The 27,225-nt window shown below is 35.2% G+C and overlaps 1 protein-coding gene across 8 annotated transcripts in view; it reads left to right on the top strand.

The window, feature by feature from the left end:
• LOC129894343 (uncharacterized) overlaps positions 1-27,225 on the top strand; it is a 41,134-nt gene that overhangs the window by 7,905 nt on the left and 6,004 nt on the right. For 2 of the 8 annotated variants that reach the window (XR_008767669.1, XM_055969994.1), the window contains 2 exons: positions 13,194-13,338; positions 19,407-19,612. Coding sequence is in view for 5 of the 8 variants with exons in the window: in XM_055969994.1 (XP_055825969.1) it covers positions 13,194-13,309 (116 nt within the window). In the remaining 3 variants the exon portion in view is untranslated. The other 6 variants (XR_008767671.1, XM_055969997.1, XR_008767670.1 and 3 more) reach the window with 4 other exon arrangements.

Below are 27,225 nucleotides of genomic sequence, written 5' to 3'. Positions count from 1 at the left end.
AATCAATATGGCATAAGATGCATGACCAATCATAATGAACATGAGTAAGGCTTAAAACATTTGAAAACATATAAAACTCATGGTCAATGCATATCGTAAAATTTCATCTCATAACTTGACATTCAACTTGTGTGGGATAAGACCTTTAAATGACATTTAAGATCATGCGAGCTATTACATGAAATCTGATGGAACCTCATCGAGAAGGGGGAGGCTACCTTGCCAGGGTATACTCCATCGTGGTACTCATCTCATCTCAACTTGACTATGCTATATGTGGACCCACAAGCTAGGCCATGAAGGCAAACTATGCGGGCAATGTATTTTGGGACTTTTGGTTGCAACTAGGATTTCCTTGGGTAATTAACTGCATTATCAGATCGAATCCCACCTAGAATCCCTCTTGGTGCTTAGTCAATATCCCAACGAAAACTCATATAATATGATCATAACATAATAAAGAAAGATAGTAATTGCCTATCGATCCATCTTTATAAAACATTAGGAATAGCTCATTAACTTAGTGATTTATAAGAATCCATAACTTCAGTGAGAATTGTACTTATCACCATCTTTAATATGATTGTGTGAGAATTGAACTTATCACATAATAATAACTTCTTTGATCATCATCAACTTTCATCATAAAATCATAATCTCAATTTTAAATCATAGAAACTTTTATTGAGAATCATTAAACTCATAAAATCATCTTTAACTTTTATAATCATAACTTGAAAGTAGCTTTATGCATGAGCATTCATAATTCAACTTAAATTCATGCAATTTATAGGAAAACATGCATGTAATGATCTTTGATAGCCTTTAAAAATAGAATTAAATCATCCCAATGCAATTCATCAAAACTAGGGTTCATAATTCAATTGAAATTGAATAAAAACTTGAGAGAACATTGGGACTTCACGGGTAGAAGGAACCCATGAATCAATCCCCACATACCTCGAATGAATTCACTTAGAATTGAAGAAGAATCTTGAAGAAATCTGAAAACCCTAGTGTGAACTTGACGAGAAACCTCGAGAGGATTCTTTGGTCTTGCCTTAGAGAATTTTAGGAGAATGAATTGTGAATGAGGGAATTTCAAGGAATTGGGCATTTATAGGGTTGAACTTGGCCCTAATTGTGTCTAGGTTCATTGAATCAAACTTAGGCAATGACACAAATACCCCTCATTAAATCTGAAATTTGACACTAAGAGATCCTTTTCTACAGGTCGTAGAAGGATTGACGAGTCGTCAAAATGACTTGTCCTGCAGGTCTGGGGAAAGTCCTGATTTTCGAATCTCTGAAATTTGGAAGCGGGTCATTCTATGACCCGTAAACTTCATTATGACTTGTCAAATCCATCCGTCCTACAGGTCCCAAAACTTGCAAAAATATAGGTCTCTGAAGTTTTGTTATGAGTTGTTTCTACGACACAGAACATCTTCTACGGACCGTCCTGTTAAGTCGTAGACTTGACCTTGAGGGACTTCTAAAACTTAGCATCAGGAATCTTCCTATGAGTTGCATCTACGGGTCGTCGAGAAGATTACGGGTCGTTAACATGAGTTGTAAGGCCTTTCTTTGAGTTGGTCATGATCAACTGCTAAGGGTCACTCCATGACTCGTTCCTATGAGTGGCAGAGTGATTTGTATGCTGAAGTAAGTCAATTTTTTTTGAGGATTTCTTTTGGATTCCAACTCTCCAACTTCCGGGGTCGTACAATATCTCCTTCTTGGGAGCATTCGTCCTTGAACGAGATTAACTTATCATATGAAGGACACGGAAGGAGGACTAGCAACCCAACATGAACATGATGATATCTTAAAATGCATGGAATATGAAAACTTCAACTTAACATAAAATCATAACTTTAAAATCAACTTCCATGAACATGCATGCATATGAATGACATAGGAGGAACTGAATACGTAAGAGTTCAATTAACTTGAATAAGAACAACTTACTACTTTAGGCTTGAGTGGGGTAAAAAGGTACGGGTATCGTTTCATCATATCCGCCTCCGCTTCCCAAGTCGCACTTTCTACTTGTTGATTCCTCCATAACACCTTGACGAACACAACCTCTTTGTTCCTTAACTTCTTAACTTGCCGGTCTAAAATCTCTACCGGAACCTCCTTATAAGTCAAATTCTCTTCAACACTTACATTTTCCAATGGTACAATGGAATTTGGATCATTCACAAACTTTCTTAACATAAATACATGAAACTCCAGGTCAACTATAGCTAACTTAAGTGGCAAATCTAACTCATAGGCCACCTTACCAACACTTCTCAATATCTTATAAGGTGCACCATATCTAGGACTTAGTTTCCCTTTCTTACTAAAATGCATTACACCCTTCATGGGTAAGCCTTCAAATAGGCCCACTCATCCACCACAAATTCAAGTTCTCTTTTCCTAATATTTGAATAAGACTTTTGATGACTTTGAGCCATCTTCAACCTCTCCCTTATGAGTTTTACCTTCTCCATATCATCTATCATTAAATATGGACCAATCAAGTCCATCTCACCCACTTCAAACCATCTCATCGGGGATCTACACCTTCTCCCATACAATGCTTCGAAAGGAGCCATTTGAATGCTAGAGTGATGACTATTATTATAGGCAAACTCAATTAATGGAAAATGCTCATCCCAACTTTCTTTAAAATCAATAACGCATGCCATCAACATATCCTCTAAAGTTTGGATCATACTTTCGTCTTGGCTATTAGTTTGAGGATGGAAAGCGGTACTTAACTTAAACTTTGTACCGATGCCCTTTTGAAACGACTTTCATAAATGTGAAGTGAATTGTGTACCTCGATCCGATATAATGGGAAAGGGAACTCCATGAAGTCATACCAACTCACAAACATACAACTTTAACATAGTCTTCGGCACCATAAAAAGTCTTAACGGGTAGAAAATAAGCTGACTTAGTCATCAGATCTACGACAACCCAAATGGAATTATGTTGCTTCTTAGTACGAGGCAAACCCGTTAAAAAGTCCATATTCACATCTTCCCACTTTCAAGTAGGAATTTCAATATCTTGGGCTAAACCTCCCAGTCTTTGATGTTCAACTTTAGCTTCTTGGCAATTTGGACAGTCATCTACAAATTTTGCTGTGTCCTTATTCATGCGATTTCACCAATACACTTCCCTCAAGTCATGATACTTCTTAGTGGAGCCTGAATGAATCGAATATTGGGAGCTATGGGCCTCATTCAATATCAACTCTCTCAACCCATCAACATTAGGTACACACAACCGACCTTGATAGTGAAACACACCATCACCCCTTGGGAGAAAGCCTCAATGGCTTTTTAGGGAACTGACTTCTTCATCTCAACTAACATTGGATCTTGGTCTTGCTTAGACTTAACATCCGCCATAAGAGATGATTCCAAACCATTATACACAAGAATACCTCCATCATTAGAATCAATCAAACGCACACCTAAACGTGCCAATCTATAAACATCTTTGATCAATTCCCTCTTGCCTTTCTCAACATGTGCAACACTATCCATAGATAACCGACTAAGGGCATCGACAACTACATTGGCCTTCCTCAGATGGTATAACACATTCATATCATAGTACTTCAACAATTCAAGCCATCTCTTTTGTCGAAGGTTTAAATCCTTTTGCTTAAACACATATTGTAGGCTCTTATGGTCGGTGAACACATCCACGTGGACACCATAAAGATAGTTCCTCTAAACCTTCAAGGCAAACACAACCTCCGCTAGTTGGGTTGGATAATTCCGTTCATGCACCTTGAAGTTGTGTAGAAGCATAGGCTATTACCTTACCATGTTGCATCAATACACAACCAAGACTAACCCTTGAAGCATCACACAACAAAACCATCGGACCCTTCCGGCAAGGTCAAGATAGGAGCGGTATTGAGATGATTTTTCAACTGTTGAAAACTCTTTTCACAAACCTCTGACCATTGAAACTTCACCTTCTTTTGAGTCAACTTGGTGAAAGGTGATGAGATCGATGAAAATCCTTCCACAAATCTTCTATAGTATCCGTCTAAGCCCAAGAAACTTCTAATGTCCGAATGAGATGATGGTCTAGGCCAGTTCTTAACCGTATTGATTTTCTTAGGATAAACCATAATCCCTTCACCAGACACAATGTGACCAAGAAAAGCCACCTTCCTTAACCAAAACTCACACTTATTGAACTTGGCAAATAATTGTTTGTCCCTTAGAGTTTGCAATACAATCCTCAATTGATTAGCGTGTTCCTCCTCATTCTGAGAGTAAATCAAAATGTCATCAATCAATATAATATGGAGAAAGGCTCTAGCAACATTTTGGAGTTAACATCAAATCTCATGGCTACATAAGGGGAAACAGAAGACAAATTTTCACCCGGATCAAGTAAGGCATAAACATCATGGGAAAGACCCGTAACATATCGGTAACAACATCGGGAGTCTCTTCCACCTATTTCCTACCATGGAGAGCATAAAACCTATTGTTGCATTGACCATCCTTTGGTTGCACTTGAGCATCATGAGCAAATTGTCCTTGAAGACGACCATCTTTGACCTTGCATTCCTTAGCATGATGACCCGGCTTACTACATCGGTAGCAAACATTCAAACCAGCTAAACACTCACCTGTGTGGTTCTTACTACACTTTTTGCATGCGGGAGTAACTTGTCCAATAGGAGCACCTCCTTGAGGCTTAGGGTTGGGCACCCTATACTTGTCAATCCTTGGAGTAGTGGCATTAGAAGACTCTAGGCCGGAGTACTTTTGGCGAAAATGGGGACATCCATCACTTCCAGACTTACCATGTGAGAAATCACAACCATCGATCCTTGGCCTCTTGGACTCCCTATTCTTCTCCTTTAGCTTCTCACCCTCTATTTTCTCCGCATAGGTCATAAGTCTAGATATATCCATCTCTCGAATCAACATAGCCATTTTGAACTCCTTTGAGACCATATCCGACACACCCGATGCAAACTTGCTCATACGAGCTCTCGAGTCGACAACGATGAAGGGGGCATATTTTGATAATTGAGTAAACTTGAGGGCATATTCCCTCACACTCATACTACCTTGCTTAAGGTTGATGAATTCTTGCACTTTGGCCTTCCACAACTCCAATGGGAAGAAGCGATCATGAAACGCCTCTTTAAACTCATCCCAAGTCACGGGATCCGCCTCCTTAGGCCTCTCACTTTTTCATTGATCATACCAAATATGAGCAACACCCTTCAATTGGTAAGTGTCTAACTCTGCCTTCTCACTCGGGATAATCCCCATGGTCTCAACAATTTTATGGATGCTATTAACAAACTCTTGTGGATCCTCATCAACTTTAGAACCCCAAAACTCCGGAGGATTCATCCTCACGAAATAACGAACTCTAATGGCCGCCATACCAACATTTAAGTTCATGGAAGCAACCACTTCATAGTTAACTTGAGCCGTAACTTGTGCAAGTACTTAGAAGGCCGCTCGGAACTAGGCAATGGAAACTTGATCATTCAAAGGATCGTTTGGAGCTTGTTACTCCTCTTCAACCACGTTCCTTCTAGGGGGTATCTTTATGGAGGCATATTCTAATAATTGCAAAGAACAAGTGTTAGAGGGAATGGCTTAACCACTCTACCGCACGACATAGATAATGAAAGAAATGAAACTTTTCCTAAGATGTTTCGTAGCCTCCTATTCATTGATGTGATGCAATTTACACCAATCAATAAGACTCTACTTAACGTGGCATGTTAGACTCCATAAGACTTTTCTAAACCTTGTGCTATGATACCAAATTTGTCATGATCGAACTAGAGCCAAGCTAGACACGACAATCGAGATGCGTAGAACCCCAACCAAGCCATCTTACCATTCATTGCATTCATAAAGTAAAGAACATGATAATAAGATGTAAAAGGAAGTAATCAGCTCAAGGGAGTGGGATTAAGGAAAATCTACTCAATAGACGTCCAACACGGACTACATCATTAAGCCCTCTAAACATGCGTCTAGTCTAGTCTTTAGTGGGGGCCTAGGACAAAATCCTAGCTCACCCTAACAATAAAACAAAGTCAAATCAACAACAAGAATAAAAGTCATGTCCTCGATAGAATGAGGACTCACCAACTCCTTGAGAATTGAGGGCAACTCTAGCCATAGATAGGATGGTCGTGAGTGTCGTCTGTCCCTACATGATGAGATAATGTAGGCAAAATATTCGTTAGTACATTTGGATGTACTAAGTATGTGAGTTATGCATGAACAAGTAAAGAAACCTAATCAATATGTCAGAAGATGCATGACCAATCATAATGAACATGAGTAAGGCTTAAAACATTTGAAAACATATAAAACTCATGGTCAATGCATATCGTAAAACTTCATCATGAGCTCATAACTTGACATTCAACTTGTGTGGGATAAGATCTTTAACCGACATCTAAGACCATGCGAGCTATTACATAGAATTCGATGGAACCCTTATCGAGAAAGGGGAGGCTACCTTGCCAAGGTATACTCCGTCATGGTGCTCATCTCATCTCAACTCAACTGTGCTATATGTGGATCCACAAGCTCGGCCATGAAGGCAACCTATGAGGTTAATGTAGTTTGGGAATTCATGATGAAGTGCTAAGGGTCACTACTAAGGGTCACTCCACGACTTATTTCTATGAGTCGTAGGACTGTTTAAGAGTCGTAGATTGACTCGTTGGATGAAGTCAGTCAATTTTTTTGAGGATTTCTTTTGGATTCCAAACCCTCCAACTTTTGGGGTCTTTCAATGCCCTACCCACAAATATGCCATTTCAGCTCCCAACAAGCACAACTAAGCCAAACCTATAGTTACGATGAGCCACTGAGGTCTCATGCACTACCACAAAGTACATCATCCATAACAAGCCCTACCGGAAGGTATGTCTAGCTATAAGGGCGGTACATCACATATTAAAGCATCTAAGGCTCAAAACTAGTGTGACACCTCAGAAATTTTTTCGCAAAGACTCGAATATTTCCTCACGTATGGGTAGACTCAGACTGGAGGACTTGTAATTTTACACATGAGTTAGGATTAATTCCTAAGTATTTGAAGTGTGTTAGATGTGTTTAGGGGTCATAAGGGATCTCTAACACCAAGTCGAGTCCAAAGAACTCCAATCGATTAAGTTTTCGGACGAGTTAGTATAAGGGTCAACTTCAAACGACCATATTTCCTAGGATATAAAGAACTGGGTGGCCCACGACCTACCAAATTAAAGGTCTTTAAGTCTTCTTTCCAACGCCTCCAAGATTGAAATTGTTGGAGTTCGGAGTCAAAAGTTATGGCCATTTTACTACAGATTAGTACTGCAGGAATTTTAGGCCTGGGCGAAATTCAGGCTTGGCGCTCCAGTGGCGCCCCACGCCACTATAGCGCCAGAAAATGGCCTCAGTAGTTTGGTCCTTGGCGCGACGCGCCACTATTAGATGTGCAGGGTTTTAAGCCTATTTTGGATTGGCGCTGCAATGGCGCGACGCGCCACTATAGCTCCAGCAAGATTTTTGCCCAATTTTTCAGATTTTTGAAGAGGGGCAACTTGGACTTTTTCCCTAATTATATATACCTATCCTTGGACGTTTTGGGACCATATTTTTCAGTCCCTCTCTCTCTCAAAGCCCTAATATTTTCTCTCTTCTTCTTCTTCTTCTTCAAATTCTTCTCCAACAAAGATTGCCTTCAAGATGCTTCAAGAATTCAAGCCTTCCATTGAAGACCTAACATCAAGGTTTCTTCAAAGTCTTCAAACAAGGTATGTAAGGCTAACCTAAAATATGGATTGAGTTCTTCCATATGCCCATAGATGTGTTGGTTATGAGTTGTGAAAGAGTTGCACCTTCTAGAAAGGTTTTCTTGAAAGTTTTTCCTAAACTATGGAATGTTTTTAGATACAAATGGTTGATTGATGATTTTAATGACTTGAGTTACTAAATAATTATTTTTCATATTATTAACTACAAATGTATCTTTGTATATAGATTTATAGGTATTGACGATATTGTTGAGTTGAGTTTTGTTGAGAGTATGAGTTCATGTTTCATTCACATGAACCCAAGATGAGATTTTTTGTCATAAATGTCTTGAGGTTGAGATGGATAGTTGTGTGTATATATGTATTGATTGGAATGAAAAGAATGAATTGGTTAGTTAAGAATGTCCCTTTGCTTCTATAAAATGAACATAGGACTAAAATAAGGATTTTGGAGTAGATGTTTGATGATTGATGTGATGATGATACTTGACAATGATGTGATGATGATGTTTTGATGACGATGTGAGTGATGACGTGAATGGTGCTTATTTAATATGTGTAGAATGATTGATGAAGAGGTATATTGATGAGGATGTTATGTGATGGAGCGGATTGGAGTCTAATGTGATTATGTGATATGTGATTTGCATAATCTGAGTTGATTGGAGTCTTATGAGTATTTTGAAAATAAAGGATCTTTTGAGGAGTTTTAAATAAATGATTTGTGAGCATTTTTGCATAAACTATTTATACACTATTTTTGAGTTTAAGAAATGATTATTTTCATCTATGATTTAAAAAGAGTTTAACCATGAGTTGAGTTTGAGGAGTCTTTTAATTATTTTGAACACGAGTATTTTGATTATAAATGAGTTGAGCATTTTTACTTGTTAATATGTCTTATTGATCTCTTTAACCATGTGATTATGTTACATAAATCAATTTTCTTGAATGTGTTATTCCACTTGAGTTGTTGGGCTAAAAGCCATAGAGTTGTGATGAGTCTTGAGGAGATGTCATAAATGCTTATCTAAATGAGGCTTGATTGAGTTGAGTTGAGGATGGAATTGACGAGTGGACAAGGTCCTAAATGAGATTTGCCATTATGACTTAATTGAGTTGAAATGAGAACAGAGTTGATGAGGTGGCAATGTTCCACATGAAACTAGCCGTGAGGGCTTGCTTGAGATGATTGGAGGGAGTTTTATGAGCATGGAGTCATGGGAGGAGTATCGAGCACCGAGGCGGGTGAGAGTACAGTCCATACTCGAACCCCAGAAACTACGCCGCCAACGTAGGTAGGGATGGAACCGTTAAAGTCGGATGCTTTCCGTGGGATCGAACCGTTAAAGTCGGATGTTTTCCATTTTTTTTATTGTCCTGAAATGATAAGACTTGACTAATCGATGGTATCCATGATTAGGGAGGCATTCATGCCCTGGCAAGGTATGGACGGACGTGGCAACAACGTCTGATTGTTGTACTATCACTGGCTCATAGGTGATGGTTGTCGGATAAGAGAAACTCCCATTTAGGTCTTGATAGTGCTCCGAGTCAGTTGAGTTGAGTGGTTTACGAATTGGTCCTGTCTAAACTATTTCTTGTTAGACTTAGGGCATTTGAGTGAGTTGCTATATGCTTATGAGTTAGTCCTGTCTAAACTATTTCTTGTTAGACTTAGGACACTTGAGTGAGTTGTTACATATTTATTGAGTTGAGTCCTTTGAGTTGATTGCTGAGTTGAGGGTATATGATCTGGTTGGGTTAGATGAGTTGTGATTGGATTGTGCATGATTGGATAGATATATGATTCGATTGGATTAGATGATATGTAATTGACTTCGAGCTAACAGTATATGATCGAATTGGATTGAATAATTTGATTGAACTGTATTGTGTATGATTAGATTAGACTGTATGGTATATGATTGGTCTTTGTCTAAAAATGTATTATTACTTTAGACTTATGATGCCTTGTTGAGTCTCTCTTATCTTTCTGATTTGAGATATTTGGACCGCTGCTATTCTTCCTTGAGGTATGTTTCATTCTGCCATATTACATACTCGTACATAACACGTACTGACGTCCATTTGGACCTGCATCGTTTCATGATGCAGAGACAGATTTAAGAGATCGTCAATAGGAGCATCATTGGGGATCTATTTCACACTCAACGTACTGGTGAGTCCTCCCCTACATTCGGAGGACACCGCTCATGTAATCTTGCGTCGAGTTAACCTTTTCATTTTGAGTTGAGGTAGCCATGAACATGTCATTGGCATCAATTAGATAGTAATGATAGAGGTTTCATAGACTAGATAGTGATGGGTCGATTGAGTATTTCTATCCTTGAGTTATTCTTGTCAAACTATTTTTAAATGACAAATATTTTAGTTGAATGTTGGCCCACGACCTTTATTCTTTGAGTTAGATTGATGTTTTGAGTTGCCCGCCGAATATTCTCTTTATTTTTTTTTATTTTCCGCTGATTGAATGAAGGAACGAATGTGTGATCAGGCTATGTGGTTCGCTTGGGAGCCAGAAATGGTTTCTGAGTGCCGGTTACATCTAGGGTACCCTCTTGGGGCGTGACACCTAGCCTAAGACCATCAATAACAATCCTAAAAGGATAATAATAAGGGGTGTATCGGTCGGTTTGATTTAGTTTTTAAGTATTATCTGTTTGATTTATCGATTTTTGATTTTTAAATAAGTTAAACCGATAACTAAATCAATAAGATATTTGTTATTGGTTTTAATTTATTAATTTTTAATCTTTAACGGTTCAGTTTTTGGTTTAACCAATAAGAAAATGCTTTCAAAACAAATATACGACTTCTCCAACAATTTTCGGAAATCTTGAACATTACTTAAAAAGGAAAAAGAGATTCTTAAGAAAAATAATCAAATGCTCATCAGATTTAACCCCAATTAGGATGAAATAATTTTCTAATTATTTACCAGCGAAGTCAAATTTTTTGAGAAAGTGGGTACGGAGAAGAGGAGAAATCAAAAAAGGGGAAGAAGAGTAGTAAAAAAAGAGAGAAATCAAACTCACAATTCACAACCTTAGCCATCATCTAACCCTTGTCATCGCCTAAACCTTGCAATCGTCGTTGAAACTTGCAAACCTTAGCTGCTGTCCTTCTTACTTCTTTAGGTTTTGAGTTATGACATTGTAAATCTAAAGCAACAAAGCCTAAAGGGCAAGCACAATGTAAACTGTGAAGTAGTGTGAATGGTGAATTGTTTAGGGCACTATAGTATGATATAGTGATTATATATTTACATTAATATTTTTGTTTGATATTTGTGTATGAGCAAATATTAAAATAGTAAATTATTATTAACATAATGAGTTATCGATTTATCCAATAACCCAATATTAAAAAATCAATACTGAACTGATAACCTAATGTCTTTTGTTTTTATAAAATCATTAAATAATTGTTACCCCAATAACCCAATAGCAGTAAATCAATAACACTATTTTTGATTCGGTTTATCAGTCGGTTTGATTTTTGCACACTCCTTAGTAATAATGCTAAGGTAATACCGCAACAAGCTCATCGCCTAAACTAAGGATCTCAACGGACTATTCTAGCCTAATACTTAATTGAAACTGAAGAAATGAACTAGACGGAGGCAAAACTTATACTTGGCAAGTACCAACCTAAAATCACATGTAATATATACTAAACGATATCTAATAAAGCTCACTCAAAGTAAGAGACCTTACCTTACCTCAAAGCCGATCATACACGCTTTGAATCCCCTAATTTGAAGCTTTCCACCTCTAAATCACCTTCAATGGCCGCCACACTAACAAAATATTGATCACCCGTTCATACGGACGTTTTGACACCAAAAATGTTTTTTTTTGGAGATGAACCCAAAATCAGATCTAAAAGGAAATTGTTGGACCTGCATCAGAAATCCCAAAATTGACTCTTGAAAAGATTCATTTGAGCTTACTGAATTTGTGTTCCAAAATATGATACCATTCGATGTCTAAAACGAAGATATCAACCCATGCAATTAATTCACCATTAAAGCTAAAGAAGGAGAGAGGGCAACAACTAAAACTTGAAAAATACTTCAAGCGGAGGTCCCTCGATAGTCCTCGAGCACTCCAATGTGTAGCCACACCAATTTCGAGCAACCTAGACTTTGAATCACCCAAAATGGAGTTAAAATGAGAGAAAATCATGTTTTGAAAATGAAGTCTAAATGCTGATTTTTGGCTTCCAATAAAGAAAGATCTAGTTGCGAAAAGGGACTTCTGCTCGCCAAAAAGACATTTTCAGGTCATTAAAAGTCTGCACCAAATATCTGATTTTTTTTCTATTTTTTTCATAGTCTCTGAACGGACTCTTGGGATTCATTCGAGACCCAATAAAAATAAATCAGGTATACTGCCCCACTAAATTTGACATTCCGGACTCAATGTAATTTTTAGATGTTTGTAAAAAGATTTTATGATAGAAATATCCCCTCGGGACCCATTAGGCCTAAAAATCAACTTTTCGCCTAAACACCCAAAATCAAAAAGATCTCAGGACCCGAACTAAAGGTCCTTCTAGACCAAACTCGACGTTCTGAAGATAATCGAACAAATAAAATTTCAATCTGAGAACATTTTTCAAGAATATTGACCACGGTCAAACTTAGGCCAAAGAATAAAAGCTAAAACGCCTATGGCATAAACTCACACCAAAAGCCTCAGGACTCGAGGCAATCATGATACTAGCCTAAAATGACCATTCTAGAGCTGATGAAACCATCAAAATTCGATTTTGAGTTCATTTTCATAGAGTTTTGATCGAAGTCAACCGTTCAAACACCAAGAGCTCCAAAATAGGAAAACGACGTAAAATCCAAACAAAAGATCATGTGATCGAACTATCAGTGCCAGTCATAAATAACTTGGGGTCGATATATGAAAGATCTAAAAGCTTAAATGATTGAAAAATAGAGAAAATGACCTGGAGGGTCATTACATGTTGTTGTTGTTGTTGTTATTATTATTAATAGAGAAAATGACCTGGAGGGTCATTACATGTTGTTGTTGTTGTTGTTATTATTATTATTATTATTGTACCTTGATCATCATCATCATCATTGTTATTGTTATTGTTGTTATTATTATTGATACTGTTATTGTTGTTGTTGATATTTTTTTTAATTATTATTATTATTATTGTGGTATCTTTATTATCGTCATCATCATTATCATTATCATCATCATCATCATTATCATCATCATCATCATCATCATCATCATCATCATCATCATTGCTATTGCTATTGCTATTGTTATTGTTATTATTGATACTGTTATTGTTATTGTTATTGTTAATGTTATTGTTGTGTTGTTAGGCATTTTAGAGGCTTCTGGAGTGGCTTGTGCCTCTTATCAGTTTATGGATATGTCTAAGGAGTGGTGGAGGTCAATTCTTGCTCTTAGACTCATTGGTACCCCTATGATGATTTGAGATCAGTTTATCGAGACATCACTTTAGAGGTTTGTACTATGCAATTTTTGTGATCAGTACAGGGATGAGTTTGTAATATTAAATTGGGTTTCTATGCCAATAGTTGAGTATGAGACTCCTTTTCATGAGTTGTCATATATACTATGTTGAGTATCCCTGTCGCGTATGAGCGGGTCCATAAGTTGGTGAAAGAGTTCGATAGTTATCTTCAGGAGGGTGCAACCCCACTGTGTTATCCAATGATTTATTTTAGAGTATTATTGATCATGCTAGGATGATTGAGAGTAACAAGCATGCAAGATAGGGTGGCGCTAGGAGGTTTCATCATTAGATTTAGTTTGGTAGTCATTTGTATAAAGGTAGAGAGAATCTGGGTTCAAGCACCTGGTGTTATCAGGGTTGGCCAGCACATACATCTATTCAAAGGACAAAAGGTATAGGGGAATCTGTATTTGGCCCGACTAGCCAAGAAAGTTTATCGGGTTCAAGGGAAGCATGTTTGTGTTTCAAGTTACCTTCCACAGGGTTCTAGTCCCCGAGGCTGCTTAGTGTAGGATGAGGATGATGTGGTGACAATCAAGATCAGAAATTCTATCGGGGCTACATAGAGTGGGTGCATATCAAGAAAGCTTATAATACGACTACTATGATGGTATATGTGTTCACTTGGTTAGGGTTATGGGTTGTGTTACTTCTGCTATTGATTTGTTTACGAAAGGGCACACATTTCTTTGTTGAAGATAAGGCTAATTTGGTAATGTATCATGATAATTCAATGGGAAGAAAAGTGTGAACTATTTGGGTGCGACATTCTCGGTGAGTATGATGTGTCCTAGCGGTGGATCTAGTGGGCTTTCTGATGTGGTACTAGTAATATATGAGGAAAGAGACATCAATTGTCAAGTGCGAATACTAAATACTAAGGAGTTATTAGTTGTTCCACCTACTTAGGTAATGAGGTTTGATATTGTCTTCACATTTGAAAAAGACAACTAGTTGTTACTACGGACGCTTGGGGTAAGCATTTGTTATAAAAAGAATTATAGTGGTGGATCTTGATATGGTATTCATGTGTTTAAGTGCGAATTTTACTTTGGATATCTATGTGGGGACTGATGATTTTGTCTTAAGTTAGAACAAATAGATTGCTATTGAAGTCACGAGCTTAAGGACCAACAAGGTATTCAATAGGTTTACTTATGTGAAGGCAATTGAGAATGTTGTGCATGTATGAATTGTCTATTTCATTGAATTTGGCTGAGATATCTTGGGTTTGAAGTATCATATCAATTATTAGATTAATTTTGCAGGGTGATGTGACTTTGTTTATATTGTTCAGGTTATGATAATCGGGTCACATGTGCATCAGATGGGTTAAAAATTGTTGGGCAAGGTTTGATAAGGAAATCTACAGGTGTTCGGCTCAAGTAAGAGAATATGTTCTGTTGTGGTTTTGAATTCGATAACTAGTATGGATTGAACCTCTAATAAAGCATATGGTGAGATCAATGAGAAAGTGGTTGATGATACAGTAAGTTATGCAATTTCTAAAAATCTTCAAGGTATGAGTTAACGCGGGTCAAAAAGGGGATTGGTTTATGGTGTGCCAACCGAAATTCAGGTTTTCATCATAACTTTGTATTTGTGGTTGTAGATTTTTCAAGGTATGGATTGGCAAGGTAATGAAGACAAATTGCCTTATTAATTATTGAGCATTTGGAAAGACTTGTGCCAGGTGTTGGTTAGAGATGTATTATTTCTTATTGTGAAGAATCTTAATTAAGTTTTCATTCGAAGAGTGAGTTTAAGTAAAAGTTAATCTTTTGCCAAATTTTGGTCAAAGAATGATAATGGTGAATAGGCTCAGGAAAAGGACAAGAGACACGGGCATCAAGGGTTCAGATACTTAGGGTTGGATCATGAGTATGGGTTTTTGCCTTAAGTTCAGATGTGGCAACGCAAGGTGGGTCGATTCGGCATGAATTTATGAGGGGTTATCATCTATGCTTCTAAATATTTGGTCCTGATTTGGGTGACAAGCAGCGATGCATGAGAGATTTTGCGTTTTAAGTTGGATGAGATTATTCAATCCTGATAGGTGACTTGTGGGCGCACTACAAGAAGGAATTACCGATCTATATGGACATTGAAGATTTCGAGCTGGGTTGATACTACTTTGTTGATGGAAGGCGTGTAGACTATTATGATAAACAACATGGGTGCTTGGTGGTGAATATAGATCATGCGTTTATGGTACACGGAACTCTTGGGGTGATCAAAGGTTTCTTTGGGTTTTGGCACGATGGTACGAGTGTTTGAATAAGGCTAACGCATGTCATGTGAATAGTTGCATGTGGTTGAGATTGGTTTCTGATTCAATAGTTGTAGCTCGTTGGAAAAGCACTATCAGATTTGAAATTAATGTTATTGGCCTTGGGTAGGGCTAGTTTCTAATAAGGGATGCTTAGAGTTGTCTTGAGACAAATAATAGTACTTCATTTGAGAAAAATGAGTCATAATTTGGAGTTATAGATAGTGACAAACTAATCTCCAAGGAATTTGGTACTAATAATAGTTTTGGAAGCATGAGTAAAGGATTGGTAAGGTCATGATATTTTGTTGAAATTAGATTTTTCAGTTTCAGTTGTTGGATTATGGTGAATATGTTGAGTTTTAATAAGTTGAGTATATTTCTAGTTGTATTGGTAATTAAATTAGACATCACGTGCAAAGAGAAGTCAAACATGTAGGAATCAGATAATTGGAGGAGTTTTGACTGTAAACACTAGAAAGGGAGTATTTTGAGTATGACAAAAGAGAAATTTTGACAATCATGGTATACTAGTACTCTGCAAGTGTGGATCTTATTGAGAGTGCTTGCATGAGGTTTATCATGGAGAATTGCAGTTTCTCGTTAGTCTTGGCAGTTATCTTGTCATTGAGGACTTGTTGCAGCTATATATGATTGACTTTGAGGACTATCAAACGTAATTTTCCCATTTTCAGGATTGTCTACAATCACAGCTACTGTTCCAGCATCCTGACAGTCTTACTAGAGTTTTTATATGCTTGGAAATATCATTCTCTGGTTGGTTACCTAATTGTTACCTTCTTTTGGTCAGATTAGTTGAGTGATCAAATTTTTGCAGTTTAAACTCGGGGGATGACTATGTTAAGAGAATGGAGCTTGGCTGAGACTTGCGATGGTTTGTATATTACAAGTGATTTATGTTCAGTTTAGGTTTGGTTCATGGGTTAGTTCGTGATTTGGTAATTACTCTTGGGATGCAGATATTTTTCAATATTGGTTCAGAAGTCCGATTCTTGAGAGTGTATCCTGATGATATGGTCCTCGGAAGTGAGTTTCCTTGGAAGAACAGATATTAACTTTGAGAATTGTACCTCAGACTCTTGGTAACAGCGAGAAAGATTCTTTTCTTTATTTTATGATCGAGGACGAACATGGTCTTTAGTGGTGGATGATGTAATGACTCCATAGGTCATTTTTGGAAAATTTTAGAAAATTATTATTTAACCCATTTCGATAGTTTCTCAAAGTCATGTTTGATCTGTTTATGAACATAATATTGGAATTTTATTGAAAAGTTGTGAAATGTTGAAGTTTTGAGTTTTTAAAGGCTTAAATTGCTAAAAAGTGATTTTTGGTACCAATCGGAGCTATGAGTATCTGAATAGAATTTTGCTAGTTCCATCAACTTTGAAATGTGGAATTTGGTGTAGGAGAGTTGACGGAATTAGCTTCAGGAACATATTGTGGATTTGAGGCTTTGAGTTAGAAATTGTTGAAATTTTGATCCTATAGTTGACTTTGATAAACATTCAGAGTTTCGAGACTCGGAATAGAATTCCGATGACTCCATTGGATTCGAGAGGTGATTTTAGGTTTAGGAGTGGTCTTGCTTGAATTTTTTTGAGGTCCCAAGCTTGATTTATTATTTTGACGTCCTAAGTAGGAAAAAGTTGAGTTAAGACTTACAGAGAGGTCCGAGAGAGTATTTTGGTCATAAAAATCTTTTTTCGTAAAATCCAAAGATTCCATTGGTTCCTTAACATGTTTTATAAACAATTGCACTATTGATTCGTGTTTATAGGGTTCCTGACGAGTTCTGAAGGTCAAAAAGATATTTTGAATGTTGCTGGTGCATACTTTTAGCGACGAATAAATAGAGTTTTAGCGACGCAGAATGGGTTTTAGCGACGAAATCACTGAGTTAAAAATCTATCTGAACTCATTTCATATTTTTGACATTTTGGGAGCTAGGAAAGTCCGTTTGAGGTGATTTTTGATGCGTTGTTCTTCAAAAATCATTGGGTACATATTTATAACCTTATTTTACTCGTTTTCCAAGAATATCCCTTTCATATTTCATGATTCCTATTCATAAAGTAGATGTTTTAAACCCCAAGGTAGAGAAATCAATAATTATTGATTTGAAGGCCGATTTGGAATGGGTTTTCATTGATTTTTGGGATTTAAGGTCCTTGTATTGTAGGTAAACTTATTTTGAAAAATATTTTTCAAAGTCTTTCATTTTAAATCGAGTTTCAAATGTGGGTTTTGAAGTTTCTTCCCCAAGTTGAAAAATTAGTAATTCTTTGATTTGGAGCTCGATATTTACTCGATTTTAGTGAGTTTTTCAGTTACGAACTCCTTTTTACTTGAAGAACATGATTTTGAAATAAATTTCTGATTTTCACATACTCAATGTTGGCAAAAATTTTGGACGATTTTAACTCTGATTCCTAATCTTAGAAATATGGGTATTGTTGTTGTACTCCTTTTGATGAGTACTTTACATTCGTGATAGTGGAAAATCAATTTGGAGTTGAAATTTGAGTGGAATTTTCCGGTTAGAGGTGTTCGGGTGGGGTTTCGGCTATTGAGGTAGGTTTGACTATCCCTCTTTAGGTTTGACTATCCCTCTTTGAGGTTGGGGTTGGAAAATTGGTTATTCTTATGTTGTAGACTATGGGATGAGATTGATCATGATTGGATTGATATTGTATTGTGATGCCCATGAGGGGGACTTTACTTCTTGTTGTGGTTGTTCATGAAATTACTCCATATTGGTGATTTGACACCTATCTTTTGAAAAATAAAATGCTTTTGAAAAGTTAAATGATTTGCAAAATGTGAGATATTTTGTGAAATAATTTGAGAAATGAGATACCTGTGAAATAATTTATGAAATGGGATACTTTGTGAAATGAAATGCGCTGAGGCATGAAGTGATTTGAGAAATGAGATACTTTGTGAAATGAAATGCATTGAAACATGAAGTACTTGAGGAGAATTGTGGTTTGTTGTATATTTTGAGAACTAAAGAGATTTTTTGGAGAACTATTGCTTGTTTTAAAAAAGTTTTCTTCCCATTGATTTTTAAGAGGGTGTTTATCATAAAACTGGAGTTTTAAGAACTTGTTTACTTTGAGGTTTGTATTGAGTTGATTGTACTCCTCTAATTGTATTATTGACATACATTCATCTTCAAACATTCATATCGTGGAACATAGGAAGTGAGATTGTGGAAACACCTTTTTATAAGAAAATGAAACACCTTTAAAAATTCTTGACCACGAGTTAGGTGGTAAGAAGGATGAGATATTGATATCATGAGTCCTTGACCACAAGCTAGGTGACAAAGTAGTTGATACATTGTGATTGATGTATATGGTCTGCGAGGCTCCCACGGGTCCTGTCTGGTAGCTCAACTCGGCAGGGTGTACAATAGGCTGTGCGATAATCTTGATTCCACCAGTACCACCCATGCATTGCATTCATCCCATTGTATTGGTTTTCATGTTGTTCTACATTGATTTTTGGACTCATATGATGATGTGGTACTTTTTTTTGGGCGAATCTTGATTGATGTATGCCTAGACTTGTATGTTTACTTATTCGTGTCGTTCTATATAAATTGGCGGCATTGATGCTGGACTGGTTTACCTGTATACAGGTGGAAGGGTTCCTAGTTTATTGGATAGTTTAATCAATTCCAAATAACCAGTCGATCAAACCTACTGGGTACATGTGGATTGTACTCACCCCTATTTCTGTGTCCCTTTTTGGATGCAGATTTTAGCCAGGGTTATCCTAGTGGCACCTGATTATTCTAACAGAGATCCTATATTAGATTAGGTGGTGAGATCCAGTGCATTCAGATTACTATCATTTCTATCTTTATTTGTAGTCTTTAATTTTAATCATAGACACTGAGTTCTATGTACTGTTTCAAATATTTTATTAGATGATCTTTATACCTATGATATCAGGTTTTGAGATATTTTTTGTGTATTTTCTTATCTTTTGTTTGTGGTCTAACTTTCCTTTGTGAGTCTCGTATGTGATTTTAATTTTTGGCTTACACATCAAGTTAGGTTGGGATATGTGCCATCATGATCTTGATTTTTGGGCCGTGACATTATTGTCATCATCATCACCATCATCATTGTGATTATTATTATTATAATTAGAGTAAATACATAATTACCCCCTAAACTTTGAACCTTTTTTGAAGTAGACACCTTAAATGTGTGGGGGTCCTATTACCCCACGAAATAATCTGAAAACACAATAAATACAATTTTTTTACACATTTTTATACCATCTGTGTTCTCACGCAACATTAGAGTATGAGAGTGTGAGGAAGTCTTAAGAATGTACCAAACCAATGCTAAAACGACATGTGGCACTCCCAATTTGAATTATCTTCTTCTCTTTATTAAATAGAGGAGAGAATACACTCAGTCCCATCTTCCCCATATTCTCCATTAAAAGTTATTTTGTCGAAAAAAGACGGTTTAAAATTAATTTGAACTTTATAGAAAAAAAATCAATTTTAGTAAAAGAAGAGTCACTAATTAATTTTTTAAAGAAATTAAGAAAAACTTAATTTAAAAGACACTAACAGATTTTAGTCTTAAAAATTTAGAGAAAAAAAGTATGAGGTTCATATTGCTTTTTTTAAATAGGTTTTAGCACTTAAAATAGACGCTAACATGTGGTTGTTCGATGATTTAAAAATTATTTGACTAACTTTGGGAAAATGTTTTTAACAATAATTGAAGTATGAAACAATTTGAAAGGAATATAAATTTTAAAACATTTAGGATAATTTATAGGATAAATAGATTTGGTATGAAAATGATTAAATAAAGGAGGGATAATTTAAATAAATCATTTAAAAGAAGCAAACAATCATAAAAAATATTTTCTCTTCAAAGAATTTAATTAAGTTAAAATTAATGTTAGAATTAGTACATGATAAATAAATATCAACGAATTAAATAAGAGTAAAGGCAAACGAAATAATAAAAATTAGTGATGCCTAATAGAAATCATTTCGGTTCTTTTTTAAAATATTAAACTACCCCAAACATATACAAACGAAAATATTTAAAAGTAGACAGGATAAAAATATTAATGTATTCATAATCTTCAGATCAATGTTGGCTTGTTAATCGAAAGAAAAAACTATAGTGTTTTGTCATTTTTCTGCTCGGATCAACTTCCATCATTTCTGAAGGGTCTATCTACCCTACCCCTCCTATGTTCATTTGTTATGATAATCCTAAAACGATCTAAAAAAAATAAGAACTAACGTCCTAAAGCGCGCCTATCGTCCCTAACTTAATATCCAAGAGGCATTGGATGTACCATTAGGGTGAGTTTTAGACCAAAAAAATATAGGCATCTTAATTAGATACATCGTCAAACAAAAAAAATAGGACAAACAGTTAACACACAGAATCTCAAGTAAGCCTCTAGATTAATTAATTAGAATACTTGAAAACACAAATAAGTTGTGAAGTCATAATAATTATGTGTGTGCATACAATCAGACATAAATATCGTAAATATAAAAACTTGAATAACATGGAGAAAAAATTTCATTATTTAGACACATGAAGGCAATTTTAATTACTAAGGTGACTGTAATAAAAGAAAGCATGCTTGATAATTTTAGTTATTAACTAATAATGTTTATAAAATTCTTTTAGCATGATTTTTTTAGTTAATAGCATGCTAAAAATATAGCAAGTATAATAGGCACGATCCATAAATAGTTAGTTTATTAAAGTTCTATAGGTAAAATTTTTAATAAAAATAAAAGAATGAAAACTTATTAAAAATTTATAAGCATGTTTTTTGTGTGTATTAAAATAAAAATTTATTAAAATCCTAAAGATATGATTTCTATACCAATTAATAGCCTGAGAATTATTATTAAAGCCTATGAACATGATTGTTTAGACAATGTAACATGTTGAAAATGAAAATCTTGTAGGCACGACTTCCATAAAATAATAGGAGGAAAAACCTATTAAAGTTCTATAGGCATGATTTCTAATTAATTAAGATGCTGAAAATTATGAGATTTTATGAATATAATGATATATCAAAATATTAGTTAAAGCCTATATACATGATTACTATACCCCAATAACATGCTAGAACATGTTAATCTAGAGCCCGTTTAGATGGGCTTAAAAAAATAACTTTTATGTATGAAGTGTTTTTAAAAACTTTGAAGTGCTGAAATTTATTTTTATAATTAAGCAGTTGATTGTTTGGATAAAAGTGCTTATGTTGAAAATAAGTGTTTGAATTTTAGGGTTAAAAGAATAAAAATAGTAGTTTGGAATTTAGTTAAAATATAAGAGATATAAAAGTAATTTCTATGGTAAAACAAAATGACTTTAAGCACTTAGAAAAAAAAGTTAAAAATTCTAATTTTTCATTTTTGACTGATTTTAATAACTTTATGGGTTAAAGTTAGCATTAGGTAAACACGTCCAAAATCTAAAAAGGGGCTTATAAGTTGGTTTGACTAACTTAAAGCCCATCCAAACGGGCTCCTAATTTTAACATGCTGAAAAAATATTATAAACATAGTTTCTTTAATATAGCATGCTAAACAGTTCTCTAAAGATATAGGCATTATCCAAAGCAAAACAACATGATAAACATTTATTTAAACCCTATAGCCCTGATTTTTAGATAACATAATATGCTAAAAAATTTATTTAAAATTATAGGCATGCTTCAAATAAAACAACATGGCAAATGTTTATTTAAATCCTATAAGCATAATTTCTAAATGATGAAATACTTATTAAACTATAGGTATGATTTATAGATTGACAACATACTACATTAGATACGATTTCTATGTGCTTAACATATTGGAAATTAAATCTTATAGCCATGATTTCTAAATAACATACGTGTTTCAATGTAAACGTGATTATTTAAATAATTATTCTAATAATATGGGTTGGTGATTTTAATCTAAACTAGCCAAATGTAAACATATACAAGTTAGGCAAATCATTTTTGAAATTCATACTTATAATATATAAGAAGACAATACTAGGATAAAATTATTGGCATAGTAACTTTAGGCCATTTTTCCAATTACATACACAAATACCTATGGAATATAATATTCAAACCCAAATGTAAATTTAATCTAGGTAAAATGGTGGTAACATGATTCTAATAGTTACATTCAAACCTTAACTAATTAGCCGTAATTATCTAGCACACATACATACAACACATGAGTTGGAAATAAAATAAATGCAGGTAGCACGTTAGTTCCCCTCCCCTTAGACTATCCCCAATTTTTCATTATTTGTATAGAAAGTTACTTACAAAATTATTACAAAACCGCATAGAGAATGTCGTGATTAAGATAGCTGCCTTTTCAAAGTCAGTCGTTGGGTACTACCTGTCTTTATCAACTAAGTTGATATAGGACCGCCCTTTCTAAGCCCGTTTCTGCAGAACAAAGTAATACAAATTACAAATAAAAATTTAATGTAAAACAATAAAATTTTGGATTTCCTGCCCAGGCAAACTATTCATGTCTCGAGCTTTGAAGTTCAAATTCTGTTAAACCATAAGAAAAATACAAGCGGTGTACATGGAGATATAACATGATTATGTAATTTTTATCCCAACAAAACAATCAAACAAAAATAAGAACACATTTAAAATAATAGACACACACATATAAAGAAAAAATTAAGACTAACCTGGATGCTTCAGTTAGGAAGAATAGACAAATAAATTTTGAATTGTGATGTTGAGAACAAGCAAAAGAATAGTAAAGTATGTAAGAAAATTTTTCTTATTGTTTTGTTTTCGTTTGAGGTGTAAAAAATGTAAAGTTAAATATATTTTTTGTTCTTTTCCTTTCTTTCTCTACTCTTTGTGTTTTTTTTTTTTTTTGTGTCCCTTCCTTCTTCAAATGAGGATGGTCTTACAGTGATGAAAGACAATCAAGAAAAACAAGAAAAACCACAAAAATGGCTAGGCAAGACTTTTGTTTAGACTTTCTTTTTTTACCCAATAAGTCATAGGAAGAGGACATATTTCAAAGAAAGGTGACAAAAATTCAATATTTTATCAGCAAAATTAATATTATATCTTCTTTTCAAAATTTGATCCAATTTATTTTCAAAAAAGAAGCCTCAAGAGTCAAAAAGTTTTGCCAAAAGGGATCCACTATCAATAATTATAAAGAAATTATTAATTTAGTTTACAAATCAACTGATAACCTAATTTGGCTAAACACACATATTCTTATTCTAATTTCAACAAACTGATGAATCAATCAAGAGAGTGAAATATGATAAGATCAGCGACTAATCAATTCCTTATTCAAGATATCAAATTTGAACGACTCTAATATGCCGAAATCGGTATAACATAAGTAACAAGCAGACTTGAAGCCGATTAAAACAGAGGAGCATTAGCAAAATATTAAGCAAACTAAACACCAAACAAAGTAACGAGTTTGAACAAAATCAATCAGCCCAAACACATAATAAATTTAAACTATTAAATTGTTACGAAATAACAACACCTTGAACGAATCTATCAAGATCTGTTTTTGACAAACCAAAACTTCAAGCTTAGTTCATCGATGGTGTTCGTCATTGTCTCAGTCTCCACTGGAGTTCGTGGAGCATCGAGGCTCTTTGTTATTTTTGCTCGTTGATTGGATCGCTGTGAGCAGCAGTGCTCTTATCATTACTTCCCGTCGACCTTGACGGAGGAGGGAGATGGTCGTCTAGGTATGGATGGAGGCGGTGTTGGCAGATTCGCCGATGGTGGTTATTCGTCGGTGCATGGTTCTTTGCCGGTGGTGCTGGCTGACAGCAGCTGCGCGTCTTAATGGAGAGAAGGAGCGCAATGGGTCTTTGCTCTTCTCCATGGCGAGATCTCACCGGAGAAGGATCTAACGGGGTCGTTTGGTTGTCTTTGCTGGCGGCGAGCTAGAGGTGGGAAGAAGCGCCATTCTCTCTGGCAAAAGAGAGATGCGGTGGGTCTGTTTGGTGTTTGCCGGCGGGATGAACGGACTCGGCGAGGGGGTGAGAGAGATTGAGGGGGGCGGCTGCGGTATCCTTTTTCGGAGATGAAGTAGAGAGTATAGAGAGAGAGATAGTGAAGAAGAGAATATATATATAGAGAGGTAGTCATCTAATTAATAACATAATATATCTATTGAATAAGTAAAATTATACACTTTATCAAGTAGTAATATTTTATCCATAAAGTAACTACTTATGTATATACTATATAAATATATGTATATCTAACGTACGTATGTACGTACTAAAATAGATGCGTAATTAATATAGTTAACTAAAATATATAATAAACTTAATTAAGTAATAACTTTATATGCACATGTATATAAAACGTATTAAAATAGATATATAATATGTACATATTAATATAAATAAGTAAATTATAAAATAAACTTAGTTAAGAAATGTTTTTTATATAAAGAAAATACACACATATATAATATATATTGAATAGACACGTAAAAATATTGGAACATATGACGTTTGTTATTTAAATAAAAATAATAAAGATAATAGTAATAACATCAATAAATAATAAAATATTATAAGTTATGAATGTCAATATATACGATTTATTAGTTAAACTAAATATAAATTCATTTATTTAATAAAGAATATTTTTTGAGAAATGCCTATCTATTGAGATAGCGATCCGAAAAGTAGTTACGAGTTGGTAAACAATGCGTGTCAACAACTATTCCTTTCTTTGAGTAGGATTGATGAAAGAGATCATAGGCAAAGAAAATTGACAAATCAAATTTTGACCGACCACATCTTCCTCTTCTGAAAAAGAGGTTCGGTACGAACATTAGAAAGTTATGGCCAAACTCTGGTATTAATTTTCCTACATATCTCAGGTTCAATGAGAATTCATACCACTTTTAGTTTAGTATGCTTGATTTAGCGCATTAGTTTGAAAGAATTCAAAAGCTATCACAGAGTCGAATTAAGGAAAGACCGAAAAGCTTGGGCACAGAGTGAGGAGAAGTTGGAGTACCGTTGAGTTTTCAACATCGAGCCCGCCTACATATCTCTAAACTTAGGAATCGAACTATTTGTAGTTCGACTCAATCGATTGAAAAAATATTCTCTTATGCTAAGATAACCTTCTATTGGGAGGAGTGACAAATGAATCGAGTATGAAAAAGAGGCTTGCAACCTCTTAGCCATGAATGTGGCGCGCTTCACACCCCTAATTAAGAATAAACTGGCATGATTTTCAAATCTCTTGGTGTATTTTCACTTACACTGAAAGTTGCTTTCGGTGACAAGTTGAAGTTTTCCGGAGCGAAATTGAAGCTAACGAACTTAAAGAGATACCACATTCCTTATGAAAGGGGTGTGGTTTGATTATGATGGAAGTTTTTCTTCAACTCGTGTCCCAATTTGCTGCTAAGAAAGTTTCACATGGTGCTGTATATTTTTTGATGTCGTCAACACCTGTGGTTTAATCGAGAATTCATCTTTTTGGATGTTCTCGACAAAGACTAAGATAAAACCCGTTAGTAGAAAAATGTAACTTAAATGAAAGAGTATCATCGTAACTACGTTGGCATGTAAACCTCCCCCGATCTTGACGTCGAACAAACAAAACATCCTAAGTTGATGTGATTTATAATATATTTTTTGAATGCCAGTTTTTTTCAATTTTGATGCAATATGCAATGAGTTGACATGATGCAATACGATGATGAATTGATATGATGCAATATGATAATTAGTTGATATGATGCAATATGATGATGACCTTTTGGCAATGATATGATAATAATGATGACCCTCTCTGCGATGATATGATAATAATGACGGCCCTCTCGGCATATGATAATGGCCCTCTCGCAATGATATGATAATGACCCTCTCAGCAATGATATGATAATAACTCTCTCGGTAATGATATGATGATAGCCCTCTCAGCAATGATATGATAATGGCCCTCTCGGAAATGATATGATGATGATGATGATGGTCCTCTCGGCAATGATATGATAATGATGATGGCCATCTCGGCAATGATATGATAATGGCCCTCTCGACAATGATATGATAATGATGATGACCCTCTTGACAATGATATTACCACTTTCAGTAATATAAATGACCCTCTTGGCAATTACCACTTCCGGTAATATAAATGACCCTCTGGGCAATTACCATTTTCAATAATATAATCTTGGCAATAATATTATCACTCTCGATAATATAATATGAATGACCCTCTTGGAAATGATATTACCACTTCCGGCAATATAATATGAATGGTCCTTTTGGCAATGATATTACCACTTCTGGCAATATAATATGAATGACCCTCTTGGCAATGATATTACCACTTCCGGTGATATAATATGAATGGCCCTCTTGGCAATTAAAATGCATAATGATGATGATGTCCTATTGATAGGGTGGTGATGCTTCATTGATAATATGATGATCGATATCCTTCAGATGTTTATATTTGATTGATTTTTGGCATCATATTAGATATTTTGGCTAGTTGCACTTCAAACCTT

Source organism: Solanum dulcamara, chromosome 7 (assembly GCF_947179165.1).
Source record: "Solanum dulcamara chromosome 7, daSolDulc1.2, whole genome shotgun sequence".
NCBI classification, from domain to species: Eukaryota; Viridiplantae; Streptophyta; class Magnoliopsida; order Solanales; family Solanaceae; genus Solanum; species Solanum dulcamara.
This window is presented reverse-complemented; position numbering and strand designations above follow the sequence as displayed.